The sequence below is a fragment of the Emydura macquarii genome, unplaced genomic scaffold (genome assembly GCF_026122565.2).
Source record: "Emydura macquarii macquarii isolate MOO-44397 ecotype Brisbane River unplaced genomic scaffold, CSIRO-AGI_Emac_v2 contig_1348, whole genome shotgun sequence".
Classification (NCBI taxonomy): domain Eukaryota; kingdom Metazoa; phylum Chordata; order Testudines; family Chelidae; genus Emydura; species Emydura macquarii.
The window spans coordinates 19,228,520-19,246,299 of NW_027131485.1; the positions used below are offsets into that span (position 1 = coordinate 19,228,520).

General features: G+C 41.6%; 1 protein-coding gene across 6 annotated transcripts in view; it reads left to right on the forward strand.

Annotated features, from left to right (window-relative positions):
* CLEC16A (C-type lectin domain containing 16A) overlaps nucleotides 1-17,780 on the forward strand; it is a 166,881-nt gene that overhangs the window by 59,268 nt on the left and 89,833 nt on the right. For all 6 annotated transcript variants that reach the window (XM_067551308.1, XM_067551311.1, XM_067551309.1 and 3 more), the window contains exons 16-17: nucleotides 3,133-3,183; nucleotides 9,469-9,597. In XM_067551308.1, coding sequence (XP_067407409.1) covers nucleotides 3,133-3,183; nucleotides 9,469-9,597 — 180 coding nt within the window. The remainder of the gene's footprint in view (nucleotides 1-3,132; nucleotides 3,184-9,468; nucleotides 9,598-17,780) is intronic.

Here is a 17,780-nt window from a genome sequence, read left to right on the forward strand (position 1 = left end):
AATACCAGAAACGTTTACTACTTTGTATCACTGAATATTGCCCATATTGTATCCAATGTTGTTGTAGTCATGTCAGTGCCAGGATATTAAAGTGCTAAGGTGGGTGAGGTAATATCTTTGTCTCTCTATTGCACATACTGGCTCTCAAGGCAGCGTTACTTTTTGAATAAGGGAGAAATTCCATGTTTGAAATGGAAGGAATCATTACGCTAGTGGGTTTTCTTTACTGGAAAAAAAGATAGTTGCAAATTGCTTTATTCAAGTGATTGAACATGTCAGCTTCAGGCATGTGGTTTACCAGAGCTGGAGATGGTTTTTTCTTTAGCGGTGCCCATTGGGGTGACACATGCGCCTTTTGATGCATGCTTCTGACTGATGGTACAAAGTCCAGCGCTGCCCGACCACTTCAGTTCCTTCCGTTCTTAGAGCATGTTGACTTGTTTACTTAAGTCTTTTCCCATTGTCAGTGGTTTTGTGTATAGTTAAATTGTATGTGTCCGTCTAAGTTTTCTTTCTTTTTCTTGGTAGTCTGACATTGAGTCCCTCTTAGTGTCAGGTGTTGACTTTTGGTACCAGGGCATGCCTAGGTCCCTGGGTATTAAGCCCTGTGCTGGTTGCAAGAAATATCTGCCAATGAGTGAAGTATTTGGGTGGGGGCTGTGTTCAAGACCCACTGCTGGATCTGTAAAGACTTCCAGCTGCATACAAAAAAGGACAAGGAGGTAAGACTGTGCCACACTTTTATGGAGGCTGCCTTGCATCCACCTTTGGAATCTTCCCACTTGGTGCAGATACCAGGTACATCCATATCTGCTAGTTGTGAACCTCCAGACATTGGCACTTCTCCCTTCCCCCCAAAGAAGATCATCAAATGGAAGGAACCAATCCCCTTCTCTGGTACTGAGGAAAAAACACAAGAGATACAGTGAGCACTATTCCTCTAATACAATTAGATCTGATCCCGACAGGAGATCGAGATCCCTGGTGCCATCTACCCTCAGAGTAGCAGATATGGCAGGTAGACAGCACAACCCAGTACTACTTCTGTTGCATCTCTGCAAGAGTCATTGACTCCAGCACTGGCTTCTAGGCCGACGAAGCCAGTTCTTACTGTGGTGCTGACACTTGTGGCGCAGCAGTTTTTGAGCCAAGGAAGTCTCTGTGTCAACAACATTTGAGGCTTGTGCGGTAGCAAGAGACTTGCTCTGCCTCTCAGTGCCAGATTCTTCAGTGCAGGAAGTGGGCCTACTGGTACCAATCACTCCCTAGGCTCCAGCACACTCACTTCCAGCAGAAGTGCTGCTTCAAGACAGGAACAGCAGATCACAGTACCGTCTATGTTCAGATCTTTGGAATGTCCAAATCTTTCTGATCCTGTCCAGTCATGGGGTAAACCTAGTTATGTTATCCCCTGTATCAGTATCATCTGGCAGATGTTCTCTGTCTCCAGAATTGAGTAGTATGGCACTGCGGTGGCTTCAGACCCACTCTGGATCCTCCTCGGAGACCGAGGTTGGTTCCTATTCACCACCTTTTCAGGATAGGAGGCCATATCAGCCATTGCCATCATTGGGAAGATCCTAGTCCCAGGTACCCATCTGATGTTGGAAGATGGTCCAGAAATTGAGACCCAAGGAGCAGTTATGGTTATGGTCCTATGCCGTAGTATTAGCCTTTTTGGAACCCTTGGGTCGCCCTCCCTCTTCAGTCTTCCCGTATTCCTCCTGCTACAAAGTCACCTAGCAGGTGCTGAGCCAGATCCCCTGAAAATGTTTAGGCTCTTGTCTCTGGTATTGATATCGGTACTGAGAGAGAACCGCAGGCTCCTCCATAAATTCCTGTATCAGAAGCCTCACCGTTAGAGAAGGTTCAAACTCAGTTGCCTTTGAACTCATTCTCCTCATCACTTGATGAGGTCACAATGTCTGGGGATTCCTCTCCTCTCCAGAATGACTTCATATCAAGAATTGTTAAAGAGTAGCTAGCTCTTGATACAGTGTTGGTAGTGAGCAAAAAGTCACATCAGGGTTGATCATCATCTACTGCAAAGAACAAAGAAGCACTAGACCTTTTTGGTAGAAAGGTTTATTCCACATCTGGGCTTCAAAATAGACTCCAAAATCCTAGTTCAGTCTGAACTACTTGTAAGTCACCTAAAGTTGAATGAACATATGCAATCATCCTAAGGAATAAAAACAGTTCCTAACCTTTCCCGTAATTGTTCTTTGAGATATATTGCACATGTCCATTCCACAACCCACCTTCCACAACTCCGCTCTATATTGGAGCTTATCTGATAAGAAGGAGCTGAGGGGGCATCAAGGAAAGTTCTTCCTTTTATACCATTAGTTGGTAATACAAGCAAAGGTGTGTGCACTATCCTGATGAGCACTGCTAAGTAAAAACCATCATCAACTCTGATGCACTCTGATCCACACACCTGAAGTAGAATGGACCATGTGCAACACATCTCGAAGAAAAGCAGTTACAAAATAGTTTAGTAACAGTTTTGTCTTGGACATGGATAGTCATGGGTGGAGTGTAGGGAAGGTATCAGATGTTCGTGATTGTAGTTTATTCATGGTTCTGCTACTTATGGGATGGAGTTTGCATATATTTGATTTGTTTCATGGAACAGAACCTGTTAAACCTCCTTCGACCACACCAGGGACTCCATCAGTGTTAAGGGAGACACATGGTTATTAATGGCACTTCTTGTTCAGCAGCGCTCTATAGAATGGCTCATAATTTATTCTCAACATCTGAAATATTTACTCTCTTTCCTATTTAAGTGAGATGTCTACAGCATTTCACTTCTTTAGTGTATTGTAAACAGATTATGAGAACACTGAAATATTCAGTCCCAGACACTTTAACTCCTACAGAAGCAACGATAAACTAATGTCAAATATCCTAAAATAATTAATGAACAGACATTAAATGCTCCTATTTTGGTAAGCTCTTAAAAGAATGTTGATTGCTGAACGATATGGGATTTGTTTTACTTTAATTTACTGGTGACTTATGAGAAATGTGTGTAATGAAAAACAGATGGCTTCACAACCATGACCTTGGATTTATAATGTGAACATGTTTATGCATGGAAAAATAATATGTTGGGTTTTTTTTAAGGGAGAAGAGATTTTTCTGGATATGTTTGAAGATGAATACAGGAGTATGACAGTAAGTGATTAGAAAATAGAGCATTGGTCCCCAAATTGTGGGGTGCGTGCCCCTGGGGTGCATGGAGGAATGTTTGGGGGGCACATGGCAGGGCCCAGGCCAGCCCCCACAGAGAGCCGGAGGGGATTTCCCCTCTGCCTTCAGCCCAATCTCCTCTGCTCAGGAAGCCTTGGCTGTGCAATAATGGATGGGGGGCCCAGACAGATTCTATTACTGATAAGGGTGAGCGTGACAGGAAAAGTTTCAGCACCACTGAAATACAAGTTAAAATAGAAATGCTGATGTAAAACTTCAAAGAACACAAAGGATTTCATTTCTTGGACTGAAATAATAAAACTGCATGTCTTTTTGCTCGGAGGCGTGTGCCTAATTTACATAGAGCCTTTCATCTAAAAATTCCACAATACTCTAAATTCCTTTAAAAAGCATAGAGATCACTTAATCCCTTGAGAAATGTAGCATCTGTTTAACAGCATGCCGAAACACTAATCAATAGGATGTAAAAAAAGTCCTCTTTTCCTCTCTTAGGTGTGTAGAATGTAATAACCCTAGATTCCAGTTTGGGTAAACACCACTACTATGAGATGGGGAATATAATCTTACTAACAACAAATAGCAGGGCCTGGGTTTTACACCGTATTTGAAAGATTGTGCCTCCAGCAGCATAACACCCTATGTAATAACCTCTTCACCATTTATACCGTGTCAACTCTATTTGGACAGTTTTAATTAAAACTGATTTTTCTGAGCAATTATACTAGTGCTAGCTGACATTGCTGTAGTTATTATGCTGACCAGAGGACAGTCCCTGACTTTGCAAAGATTTAATATTTTACCTATAAATATTATGTCTTAAACAATGTTTGGGCATCTCTCTGAGCTTTTCTTGGGTTGCCAAACTGCTAGTGTCACAAATATTTTTCCTGTTAGATAATAGCAGAAGGCACAACAATTAAAAATAAAACGTTCAACCTACAGTTTGTATGTCACAAATTATCTTTTAAAATTGGGAAGAACCTTGTGAGTCTGCTCAAGGTGGGGAGGTCGGAAATATTGGTTCTGAAATGTTTTCTCTAATCTTGGAGTATTGAGTAGCTTTCACTGAATGTTGATGTAGTTTTAGTCTAAAAAGTTCCTGCGAAACTAGTATTGTATGGTTCCATGTGTATTACATCTCTGCCTGGACACTGAGCCCATGTGTCATGAAATCAAATTTGTTCTCCTCTAGCAGTTCTGCAAATGCATTCTGAGATCTAAGGACCAGATTCTACTTCCATCTTATGCCAGTATTAGATTGATGTAAATCTATTGACTTAACTAGAGTTTTCAGATTCACACAAGCAGAGGAGAAAATCAGGCCCTAGGACTCAAGCTGCATTCTCTCCTTCAAGCACACTCATCGTATTAGAGGATCTTTAGGCCAAAGTAGATGCTCAGTGACATCTGTGCAACTCTGTTGCCTTTAACAGGGTTGCACAAGAGTATGTGATTTGTTCATAATGAATAATTCTGTTTGAAGCAAAGGAGTAGAAACCAGCTCACTCAATGCTGTGTATGCAGAGCCGAGGAGACATCAGCAGATCTGAGTCAAATGGTGCCATATCTGCAGTTTTACTTTTCAGGATAGAAGCGTGCTTTGAAATGTTAGCTTCATCTTTGAACTCAGCTCACCTTTATCAGTAAGAAACCTGACCGACTCAGTGTTCCTTAATATGATTTTTATCTTTAAGGTATCTGGTTTACCTCATCTCAGCTGTTCATTTTTTGTAGTTCCACATTCACAATAGTATTATTAATTTAGAATTCTGTGTTGTTGTTTTTCTGCCATTTTACATACCCACCAAATTTCTTATTCATCAAAACTGTTTTAACTGGAGTTGTGCAACATTTTAGATACCTTAGGAATTTCTTCAAAAGGTGTATAATGCTGAGATAAATCAGTTTTTTTTTTTTTCTATTGGCAAACCATGGGGACCTTCATTCAGAGCCTTTTTTTGTGGCAGACACCAGTTTGAGATTACAGTGCTTAAATCCTTATCAGTTCCAGCCCTGTCTTATTTTGAAGCATCTGGAGACACATCATCATAACAAGAGTAGGTTTCAATTGTCAGCCATCCTACATGCTTATTTTCCCATTCTCTTTGGGACAACATCTGAAAAAACAACATACATTCTGTAGGCAAACTTCAGATTTAAAATATTATAAATACATATTAATATCTATTTTATCTGTACTGTGATGGTCTTTCCCTTTCTGGGTGCACTTCAATACATCAATAAATCCATAAGGAGTTTGAGATTTTACTGATCTGGTCCACTTTTGTTTGGGGGGAAAAAAGACAGGATTTACCTGGAATGAGCAAATATTGACTGTGGCCATGTCTATACTGCAGCGCTAATGAGAATTAGCTTAATTCGACTTTCAGAAACCGATTTATAGAAATTGCAGCAGACTGTCCCCACTATGGCGTTTTTGCTGGTTTCTTGCATCCCCACTGGCCAGCCTTAATTTGAATTACAAAGCAGTGCAACATGGGTAGCTATCCCACAGTGCAACTAGCCTCGGTGACTGTTGAGACAAGTGTCTTCGTCCCATGATGCAACGCTGCTTCCCCTACCCTGTCCCCCCAATAGCCATTGCTGCAGAGACATGGAGCCAGCTGAACTCTGCACTATAATTGAGCATGAAAAACACATCGCAGCTTATCCTGGAGTACTTTAGAGCAAGAATGCGAAGAAGATTGAGCTATGCCTCCGTGGCTGCCCTGCTACAAGACATCCAGCAGAACAATTCCAGATTGCTGCAGGCTGTAACATGTCATCTGCAGTCCGTGGAGCGCAGGTTCTGGTTCAGGGAAACAAGCACAGACTGGTGAGACCGCATCATTATGCAGCTGTGGGATGATGATCAGTGGCTGCAAAACTTTAGTATGCGAAAGGAAACTTTCCTCGAACTGTGCTCGGAGCTGACACCGTCCCTGAAGCGTGCGAACACTCGCTTAAGACCAGCTATGACGGTGGAGAAGAGAGTCGCCATCGCTCTCTGGAAGCTGGCAACCCCCGACTGTTACCGCTCAATTGGGAATCAATTTGGAGTTGGTAAATCTACAGTGGGAGCTGCTGCGATTCAAGTGTGCAGTGCCATCAGTAGACTGCTGCTATGAAGGGTAGTGACTTTGGGAAATGTGCAGGACATAGTGGAGGGGTTTGCCATGATCAGCTTCCCAAACTGTGGGGGAGCTATTGATGGGACGCACATCCCCATCTTAGCGCCAGCACACCTGGTGACCAAGTACATAAACCGCAAGGAGTACTTTTCCATGGTCCTGCAGGGGCTTGTAGATCACAGGGGTCATTTCACAGACATCAATGTGGGGTGGTCTAGGAAGGTGCATGACGCTCGTGTATTTTGTAACTCGGGGCTGTTCTCTAAGATGCAGGCACTTTCTTCCCTAACCAAAAAATTCACATCGGGGGTGTGGAAATACCCATAGTGATACAAGGTATCCTGCTTACCCATTGCTCCCTTGGCTAATGAAGCTGTACACCAGTCACCTTGACAGTGACAAGGAGTGTTTTAATAAGAGGTTAAGCAGTTGCAGAATGGTTGTAGAATGTGTGTTTGGTCATTTAAAGGGTAGATGGAGGAGTCTCCTGAGTAGGCTGGACATGAGTGAGAAGAACCTCCCTTCTGTGATATCTGCTTGCTGTGTTCTTCATAATGTGTGTGAAGCCATGGGGGAAAGGTTCCCCCAGGGTTGGGCTGTGGAGTCAGAAAGACTGGCTGCCAGTTATGAGCAGCCACATGCCAGCACTACGCTGAGAGCTAACTGTGGAGTGCTTTGCATTAGGGAGGCTTTGAAAACCAGGTTATGCAATGAGATGCAGGAGTGATTTATGTTCCTGTATGTTGTTTGCCTTTCAGGCTTCCCCCACCCCATGTGTATTGCTTCCCTTTTATTATTCCCTCCCCCCCATATGTTTTTTGGCTTTAATAACCATCCCACCCCCAAACTCCCTTTGATATCTGTGCCCAAAAATTCCCTCCTGAACTAGATATGATTTAATAAAGAAACGTTGTGGAATGATGGAAACCTTTATTTTTTAACATTCAAGTCATGGGGGTAGGGTGGGGGGCAGGGTTCATTCACTGTCTCCAGGGGTAGGGTGGTAGCTGGCTGGCCAGCACTCAGCGTGGCCGCCACAGCTTTCTGCTCGCCTCCACTGGGGTGAAGGTAAGCACGTAATGCATCCTGGACTATCTCCTCTGAGACCTATTGGGGACTGGAGAGGGGGAAGGCAGCATAGCTATCTGTTGAGGAGCATTATTGAGGGGCTGCAGTGGGACTCTGTCCACGAGATGCCTTAGAAAGTCTGCCTGGTCCTGTATGAGTTGCAGTATCTCCTGCGTGGTGCTGCGATCATTGTCCTGCATTTGTCCCATGTTGTTGGACAAGGTCAGCCACCTTGCTGTTTGCTCTGTCTCTGCGGCTGCTGAGGCATTCATGAGGTCCGCAAACATGTCATCTCTGCTTCCCCCCCACCCTTTTTCTAATCTGAGACAGTCTGTCAGCAGCACTTCTTAAGGGTCGGTCCACTGCCCAGGTGTCTGTAGAATTAAAGATAAATAACAAGGGAGCCCCAGTTAGCATATTAAGAAACTGATACAAATGTTTTCATTTTAGTAATGAGCCCATGATAAAATGTATCCATATGTAGCATAGTGAAGAAACTCTTAAAAAAAAAAATCCATAATGAGCCCATGATACAATGTAGCAAATGATTTCCCCTCTCTGCTTGCATTTAAAACCCATTCACTGTGGGGGAGTGGTGGGGGTGAAATCTCAGATTGTATTTCAAACCCTTACAGAGACAAACTCTGAAGGGCTGGTGTGTGTGTGTGTGTGTGGGGGGGGGGGGTGGTAATTGCTGCTTGCATTTAAAACCCATTCACCGCGTGGTGAGTGGGGGCTGGGGGGGGGATGTTGGCTGCCTTGCTTGCAGAGAAGAATCCTACCGTGGAGTGAGGGACAAGGCAGCCCTCCCCTGAAAACTTTTTTCAAGCGAGGCAGGGGTAACAGATTACATACATTAAATTTTCAATGTGATATCAACAGATAATAAACGTAGCATTTTTCAACACACACAAAAACTGAGCCCTGGGTAATCACCCATGGCAGTGAACGAAACGCATGAGATCCCCCTGAGCCCCCCTCCAACCAATGTGCAAGGACAGAAATGCTAATAAGAGAGAAAATTCACCAGATGTGCCTTCCACGGGATCATTTGTGCTGTCCGATGTCCTGGTGGACTGCTCAGGGGACTCCTGACTTTGTGGGAGAACGGACAGCTATCCACAGCTCCCTCCTCCTCCTCCTTGTCCACGGAGTCTTCCTCATTGATCATGGACTGTGAACTACCGGAGGTATCAATGGTGCAGGGAGGCATCGTGGTGGGATCGCCACCTAGAATTGCATGCACCTCATCATAGAACCTGCATGTTTTGGGAGAGGAGCCAGATTGGCTGTTAGCTTCCCTGGCTTTCTGATACAACTGGCGCAGCTCCTTGATTTTAACTCGGCACTGCTGAGCGTCCCTCTGGTGTCCCTTGTCCAGCATGCCCTGGGATATCTTCCCATTAATGTCCAGCTTCCTTTTGCTGGATCTAAGCTGAGCAAGAACTGACTCCTCTCCCCACAGCATGATGAGGTCTAAGACCTCAGGTCAACTCCATGCTGGAGCACGTTTGGGCTTTGCAGTAGCCATGATGAGAACAATGGGAAAGCTCTCTCCACGCTGGCAGCAAACACAGGAAATGAAGATTTAAATCTTCCTGGGGCTGCTTGAGGGGAGGGGACTTTAAAATGGGGCATTATGGGATAGCTTCCAGAGGTCAATTAATTCGTATTAAGTCCTATTGCGTCCACACTGACATTAATTCAAATTAACAAATTCGAATTAGACGCTACGCCACTTGCGAGGTGGTCTTATTAATTCGATTTTACAGGCACCTTAATTCGAATTAACAGTAGCGCCAGTGTAGACATGGGAGTTATTAATTGGAATGAAGGGACTTTAAATCGACCTAAGCTGCCAGTGTAGACCAGCCCATAGACTGAATATATTTGTGGAACTGATTTTTATATACACACACATATGCACTCATACCCTATATCAAGAATCCTCAAGCTTCTGGGGTTTGTTAGAAATGTGAGTTGCATTTGAAAGTGAATTTGCAAACTTTTATTGCTGCAATGTATATTAAATGTGGAATTATTTTCATAGATTAAACCTATGAATGTAGAGTACTTGATGATGGATGCCTCCATTCTGCTGCCTCCAACGGGGACACCACTAACTGGTATTGATTTTGTGAAAAGACTGCCGTGTGGAGATGTGGAAAGAACACGAAGAGTGAGTGAACCTACTTTTCTTAAATCCTTTGGTGAAATGACATTTAAGAGTTTCCTAAATAAAGAGCTGTCTTCACCTTCCATAGGAAAAATGTTATATCAACACAGAGCACCAATTAAACAGCTAAACTTATGACTATTATCCATATAATAATGAACTCTTAAAAATGTTTTTGGCCAATATACTGGAAATTACATCATAGAATCAAAACTAAAGATGGGGGGAAAAGATCCAGTTAGATCACCTAGTTAATACCCCATCCAGTGTAGAAATATTTTCTGTATAGTATTTCTTGTAGATGGTAACTTTAATTTGTATTTGGGCAATGGGGTTTTCTGTATTTTACTTGAAGGAGTTCCACTTTCTAATGACTCTCACATTAAGATGCTTTTTCTGCTAATCAGTGTAAATTTACTTTTTCTGGTCTCATGCTGTTAACCATACTTGTAGTTTATATCCCATACTGAAATCAAGAGTTCGCTTCATTATCTAATATACCCTTAAGTAGCAGCCTGAAGCGCCAACGAAAAGCCCCAACCTGGCTACGTTATACTAGACATTGTATAGATGTAGCAAAAGACATTTTCTGCCCTCCAAAAAATTAATCTTAGTTTGGCAAGATGTAACTATTGGGCAAAACAGGACAGGGTCAGGTGGGAGTGGGGAGAGAGTAATACAAACATGTTTTTCATAACTATGCACATAATTTGTAGGTATAAGGTTTTTTCTATTAATGAAGACTAATTATATTGGTAGCAGTAATTTTAGGTTGCCACTTGTTAACCATTATCTCCTGGCAGTGTTCTGCAGGCATCCTAGCAGAAGTAAGTCTTAAGGAGGAATATGAATGAGATGTGTTGGTTCCCAGATTTTCAGGGGAATGGCCATTCCCCCCCACACAGGGCTTGACACAGAGTGCAAAGGATGCTTGTTGAAGCAGACTTTAGGACCATGGAGGTTGGCATTTTTGACAGCAGTGATGACAAAAAAGCAATTAGTGTAGTATTATAATAGAGCAGTCAGGAGAGTTAAATTGTGAAGCACATTGAAGGTAAGGAGAAGCATCTTGGATTGGTTGATGTGGGAAAAGAGTCAGTGAATTAACTCAGAAATCCTGGCCAGGAAGGTGATACTAGCAACATTTTAAATGGGATTGAGGAGATAAATTTAAGGTAATCAGGATGTGAGAAGAGCCTAAGTGAATTTTCATGTTAAGTACAAAGAAAGACCAGATCTTGAGTATGTTTATATAGGAAGAAAAAACAAGCTTTAGATATTGCCTTGTTTTCTGAGCTTAGAGGGAAGGCTGAATCAAAGATGGCAGCCAAGTTTCAGGTCTGTGCAACTGAGAATGTACTGTCCACAGTGACAGAAGTGGAAGAAGGGAGGTTTTTAAGGGAAGGTCTGGGTCCTCAGTTTTGGCCATGCTGAATTTCATGATGGGTTATCAGCAAGAAGTAGTCAGGTTGAAGTGATGGACCAGATGGAGGGAGATGGTGCAAGTTAGAGGTAAATGAGTGAAATGAGGTGAAGTGAGAAGCAGGCATGAACTAAGGCAAAAGAACCAGGAGAGAATGGAGTCTCAAAAGCCCAGTGAGAACAAGATGTCAGGAAGGTCATCAACAGTGAGCAGAGAGGTCAAAGAAGAAGAAAATGGAATAAAGACATTACCCGCTGCTGAAGCTGTTCCTAGAAGGCAGGTTGATGAGTTTCTACAGTGAATTGGGGATCTGAATATAAAACTGCAATTGTAGATGGCCCATTAACTAACTCTAAGCAGAGGAGTGATCGGTTTAGGAGGTTGAAACCAAAGATATCTTCTGATGAGGAAGATGAAGCAAACTTGTATTGAAAGGAGTTTGAGAAGTGACAGAAGGTGAGAATGGAGGCAAGGGATGGCAAGAGAGAGGAGGGGATGGAACTACTAGGGCAAGTGAAGCTTCTAGACCAGGAAAACAGTAAAGAAACCTCAGTGTTTGTAATGGAAGAATTAGGATTGAGTGGTGAAGAAAGGGTGGTCACAGGATCTATCAAATCCATTAGTCAAAGTGTGGAGAAGTTGTGCTGCTTAAGAAGGAAGATGGCAGAAAGAAGGACAGAACTTGTAATGGGAGAAGTTTGCAGTCACAGAACTCCATCCAGAGGCTTTCAGCATCATTTAAAAATGTTAAGAAACACTTTGACAATATTCCTAAAGAAATAGCTTTACGTTTTAATAAACATTTACGGCTGCTTTCATGCTATCAAAGGGTGATCCAGTCAATATAGTGTACTTGGATTTTCAGAAAGCCTTTGACAAGGTCCCTCACCAAAGGCTCTTAAAGAAAGTAAGTAGCCAGCGGGTAAGAGGAAAGGTCTTCTCATAGATCAATAAGTGATTGAAAGACAGGAAACAAAGTAGGAATAAATGCTCGGTTTTCACAATGGAGAAGAGTAAACAGTGGAGCTCCCAAAGGATCTGTCCTGGGACCTGTACAGTTCACTGTTCATTTCTTTTTCCAAATCATTAATGAAAATGTTGAAGTGGCAAAGTTTACAGGTGATACAAATTATTCAAAATAGTTAAGTCCACAACTGACTATGAGGGATTACAGTGACCTGACAAAACTGGATGACTGGGTAACAAAATGGCAGATAAAATTCAACACTGATAAGTGCAAAGTAATGCACATTGGAAAAAATAATCCCAATTGTACATATACAATGATGAGTTCTAAATTAGCTGTTATCACTCAAAAAAGATATTGGAGTCATCATGGATAGTTCTATGACAATTTCCACTCAGTGCACAACAATGTCAAAAATGCTAACAGTATGTTAGGAACTATTAGGAAAGGGAAAGAAAAAAAGACAGAAAATATAATGCCACTATATAAATCGGTGATGCCCCATCTCAAAAAGGGCATAGTGGAACTGGAAAAGTTTCAGAGAAGAGCAACAAAGATGATCAGGGGTATTGAATGGCTTCCATATGAGGAGAGACTAAACAGATTAGGGCTGTTCATTTTAGAAAATATGGCTAAGGGTGGATATGATAGCGGTCTATAAAATCCTGAGTGGTTGGAAAAAACAAATAAAGAAGAGTTGCTGTTTACTCTTTTGCACAATACAAGAACCCGGGGCACTGATGAAATTAATAGGCAGCAGATTTAATACAGACAAGAAGTACCTTTTCACCCAGTGCAGAACTAACCTGTGGAATACATTGCCATGGGATGTTGTCATGGCCAAAGGTATAACTGAGATCAAAAAAGAACTGGAGAAATTCATGGAGGATATATCTATCAAAGGCTGCTAGTCGAGATGATCCAGAACGCAACCCAGTATTCTGGGTTGCCCTAAATCTCTGACTGCCAGAAGCTGGGAATGGATGACAATGATGGATCACTCCATAATTGCCCTGTTCTGTATACTTCCTCTGAAGCCCTGGTATGGGACACTGTCAGAAACAGGATACTGGGAAATATGAACCATGGTCTGAGCCACAATGGATGCTCTTGTGTTCTTAAATGGTTCTTTCCCTTTAAAAATCATAATTTGAAATTTCATTTCCTTTGGTACTTAGAGTGCAGTGCTAGGCATGCTGGCCTTGCCACTAGCAAATGTTCGTGATAGAGATCAGCATTTTCCTGCTTCAGAAGTACTTAAGCCTTAGATCTCTTTACATGTATGTATAATTGCTGGTGCCTGTTTATATCTGTGAAGAAAAAATGAAACAGCAAATATGTTCAAGATATTGTTGCTATCTTTATTTATTCTAAGCCATTTAGTTCCCAACATGTCATCAAGTAATATAGTTCAATGTACTTCATCTGACTTAATTTGAACAATATACTTGTTCAAACAAAGAGCCTTTTTTCTAGAATTTCCATCGCCTAGAGTAAAAAAAATATTGAGAACTTTATTAAAATGTGCTGGCAACCTCTAATTTAAACCATGAAGTATCAAACCTGGTCTTCTAAACAAAAAAAAAAAATTAAATATGCAAAGCAAAACCACTAAAAATCTTAGGGTTCCGGTGCACAGCTTCTCTTCTTATTCATAACATGAGGGTAATGCCTCTCACCTGTGAAATTTGGAGTTGGTCCAATGTTCCTGGAGCTCCAGGGCTAAGTACTGCCATCAGTTTGGGCCACCAAAATTTCTGCTTCCTGTGGTGGAACAAGCTGATAGTTCAGTTTCTCTCAATTGCTTTGTTTTATAACTTATTTTTAAAATAGTTTTTGTGCCATAGTCACTTCATTTCAGCTTTGCTTTGCCGCCTCTTAAGTCCACCATTTTTTGTGATCCTTTTTAGGAATCATCTTGTACCATACATTTTTAAGTATTATGTGACCCTCTGGGATGTGGACAAGGAAAGCATACAGTCACTTCAGTCCTTTTATCCATGGAGGATAGGTGTTCTTCCTACTCCATGGCTAGTCAGACCCTCTTTTTTGTCATTACTAAGTCCCATCATAGGGGCACTTATATTTACTCTCCAAGTACTATATCTTACTCCTTTAAAGGTGGTCTGTTTCTTTGGGGAACATTCATCTGTCTTCCTATTCAGTTGCACTATTGACCATCTAATATTAAGCGTCTGTTCAGGGAGTGGTGATGTTACAGATCTAGGATAATTGTCATCATAGAATCAGAAAGATGGAGTGCTTGCTGCAAGGTACCAATCTTCCCTATCCAATTCTACAAAAGATCCTCTGACGATGTTATATGAGTGGAGTCTTAAGTAAAGCTGGTTGGGAGTTTTTCACCTGAATGGAATCACCTAACATTGAGGCTCTCTCTTGATTCCTCCAGAGTAGCACCTCTCTAGGGGGTTCCCTCTGTAACCCACCACGGTATTAGAGAAGCCCTGCAAACATTGAGCGAAGTTCAAGAGGTACTATAGGCTGCTTCTCAGAAGTGTCAGAGATCAATCTATATCCTGCTGCCAAAGCCAGCGACCGTTACTGTGGACTTTGAGTCGGACCAGCGTGCTGGGGCCTTGTCCCCTCTGCCCCCTCAAAGCTGTGTCTGTACCATGGGAAGGCTCTGCCAGGAGCATGAAGCTTTCCAGGAAAATGAGAGCCCCTCACCGCCTGCGCAGGGCTGTCATGCAAATCCCAGCAGCTTCAGATCCCAAAGAGACAAGAGCGGAAGTCTGCTTCATGAGGCAGCATTTTGTATACTTAATGAGCAAACAGTGTAAAAAGTGGGACTTAAACTCTTTCTTCTTTGCCTTTTTACTCTGAGGAAGTGCTTGTCTTGGCTTTTTTTCCCCCTGTACAGGAGCTCTGTGTCTCTCTGTTGTTGGCCTCTCTGTTCTCTGCCTTCTGCCTCCCCACCCTGCAGCATGCCTAGGCACACAGAGAAGCCTGATACATATGAAGCTAAATCTCAGGCAGCTGTATAATGGCAATTGTGCCTGTCTGGTTGTCAGTCCATGGACCCTTGCTATGCCAGGAGAAGAGACTGTGTGAAAGGCGAGAAAGGGAGGGTCTCTCCACCTATCTCAGGCACTCGTGATGCAGCTACACCCTTGTGAGATTACAGGGGATAAGTAAAAAATTGCTTTCCATGTTCAGAATGGTGACTGACCTACCGAATAAAGCCCCAAGAGTTATTGGGTCTCTCCTGAAGTGCTATATTTCTTTTTATTTTAACAACTAAATCAAAATAGCCTTAATTATAGCAGTCACATGCAATGGAAGAGTAAAGGAGTTAAAGGCCCTCATGGTTAACCAACCATTTAATGTTCTTCACAAAGAGAAAATAGTCCTCCATCCCCATCTTAAAGTACTTTCCAAAGTGATGACAGAATTCCATTTCAATTAATCTATTAATTTACCAGTATTTTTTCCCAGACCTCATTCACATCCAAGTTAGGTAAAACTGCTTACTCTGTATGCCAAGAGGGCATTAGTTTTCTATTCAAATAAGACTAAGGAATTTAGAAAATGACCAAAACACTTGTTCCTTTTAGGATAGTACTAATAAGGGACAAGCAATTATATTGCCATCTTTATCAGAATGGGTTAGGTCTTGTATACAAAGCTACAAATAAACATCTGTTCTGCTCCCAGTGGGATTTAGATCACAGTCCACATAGAATGCCTGTCATATCCCAACTGTAGGAAATATGCAGTGCTGCAACCTGGAGTTATGTTCACATTCCACAAAATATTGTTAACTAGATCACTGGATCTAGAATCCTGGTCAGATGCTTAGTTTGCTGTGTGCTACAGCCATCAATTCGAACTCGTCCCTCCTTCTGGAGAGTGTGGTACTGATTATGATACTACCACATGAGTGGGAATTTGCAGAAGTGGCATGAAGAAAAAATGAAGATTACTCGCCTGTAATCTGTTCTTCAAGATGGATTGTGCACATTCACACTCCCTGCCTGCTTTCATCTTCCTCAGAGCCTAATTAAAACTTTGGACCTGGAGAGGCGGTGGAGGGAACTGAGGCAGCTGGAATGCTGTATCCCTTTCATAGCATCGCCTTCAATACAGTGATTGTTACCGATATCAGATGTGTGCAGGAAGGGACTGTTGTCTCTAGAAGGAAAAATCTAGAGCAGAAGCTCCCAAGAAGGACCTAGACAATTTTTTTTACCCAAACCAACAATATCCTCAGCATCACAAAGTCAAAATGGTCATTTGTTCATGAGCTTGCAGTTCCTATACAAGACTTTTCCTTTAGATCTACCCTACACAACTACACTATTTCTTTCTTTGAAGAGAGTAGAGAAGTTGCTGCTTCACTAAACAGCATGAATATATATAACATTTTGCTGTACTTGTTTCCAGACAGTGTAATGGAACATGTAGCCTATAGCAGCTGTTTTTAACACTTGCCTTTTTCTGATTAGCTGTCCCTCTCCCTGCCAAATACGCATAATTTCAAATGTGCTGAGTTGTGTGTAGGTAATAGGTATGAGCTATGTCAAAGTCACAATCCACAAACACACTTTACCCTATTTTGGGCCAGTTTGCTCACCTCTGCTGCATGGCATTTGGTTAGTGGGTGACAAGGAGATTTTGTTTCCTGGTGTTACAATCATCACCAGCCCTTGATGTGTATTAAAATATCACCAGTCTACTGTAAGGCTTCTGAATTTTCTCTAAAGTGATACTTCTGGTGGTGAAAGAAAGTCAAGCATGAAATACTTTGTAACTCTTTGTCCCTGTGTCCAGTATTAGTTTTTCCCCCTCATTTGGTTAGTGTCAGGAAAAAGGCTCTTTTCGTTACATCTAGCAAACCTAAAAAAACCCCGAGAACCCTCACCATTTACTTCATGTGCTTTGAATGTGTTTTTAAGACTTTCCATTAGACTAATTCTGGTAAAAGCATGCTGTGTGCTATGTTGTGCTGTCCATAAATAAGACTTAAAATAGCATCCTTGAGCACTGTCAGATTCATAAACTAAACCATAACACGGGGGAGGGAGGTTCAGAACTTGAATAAGCTGCACTAACTTTTTACAGATGGTTTTAATTTTCACTACAGCTCTGGTATATCGATGTTTTTAATATTAAATGGTGGCAGCAGAAAAGAGAATGAAATATGAGCTCTTCGTTGGCTTTTCATGTGTATATTCCTGGAAATACATCCCACCTGAGTTCAACTGTTTAACAAAAACTACCCAGATTGAGCGCTTGTTTTATATTTTAAACTTTATTTTCTTAAAAAAACAAACAAAACAAAACAAAAAAAACAGTGGAGGGCTTTTCTAATAAACCATTCATTGGTGTGTTCATAAAATCATTGAAAAAACATTTAAATGTATGACAACTTTTTTTAAACATTAAGACTTTAAACTGCCTGTTTAAAAACTTGATGAACTCTTCCTGGAACATAAGACAATAAAATAACAAAAAATAAGGAAAATTTGGGATTCCCAAGTGAGAGCCCACAATGCTACCAGCTAGGCTACTAGTCCTTTCTTAAAAATAAAATAAAATATTTTTAAAAAATCAATTCTTTCTCCTTACACTGGAAGGATAGTTGTTTAAAATGTATGGACCAATTTGAAATATCACCTGCCTTATGATCTTAGATTGAAGAGGTACACCTTTACTGTGTTTCTCTGCTGATTTCACAGGCTGGAAAACCTACTGTGTGTGGTTCTGCCCTGTTTTAGTTTTGTTGACAAACTGGTACACTAATGTGCTTTCTCAATTTAAACAGTTGAGATACTG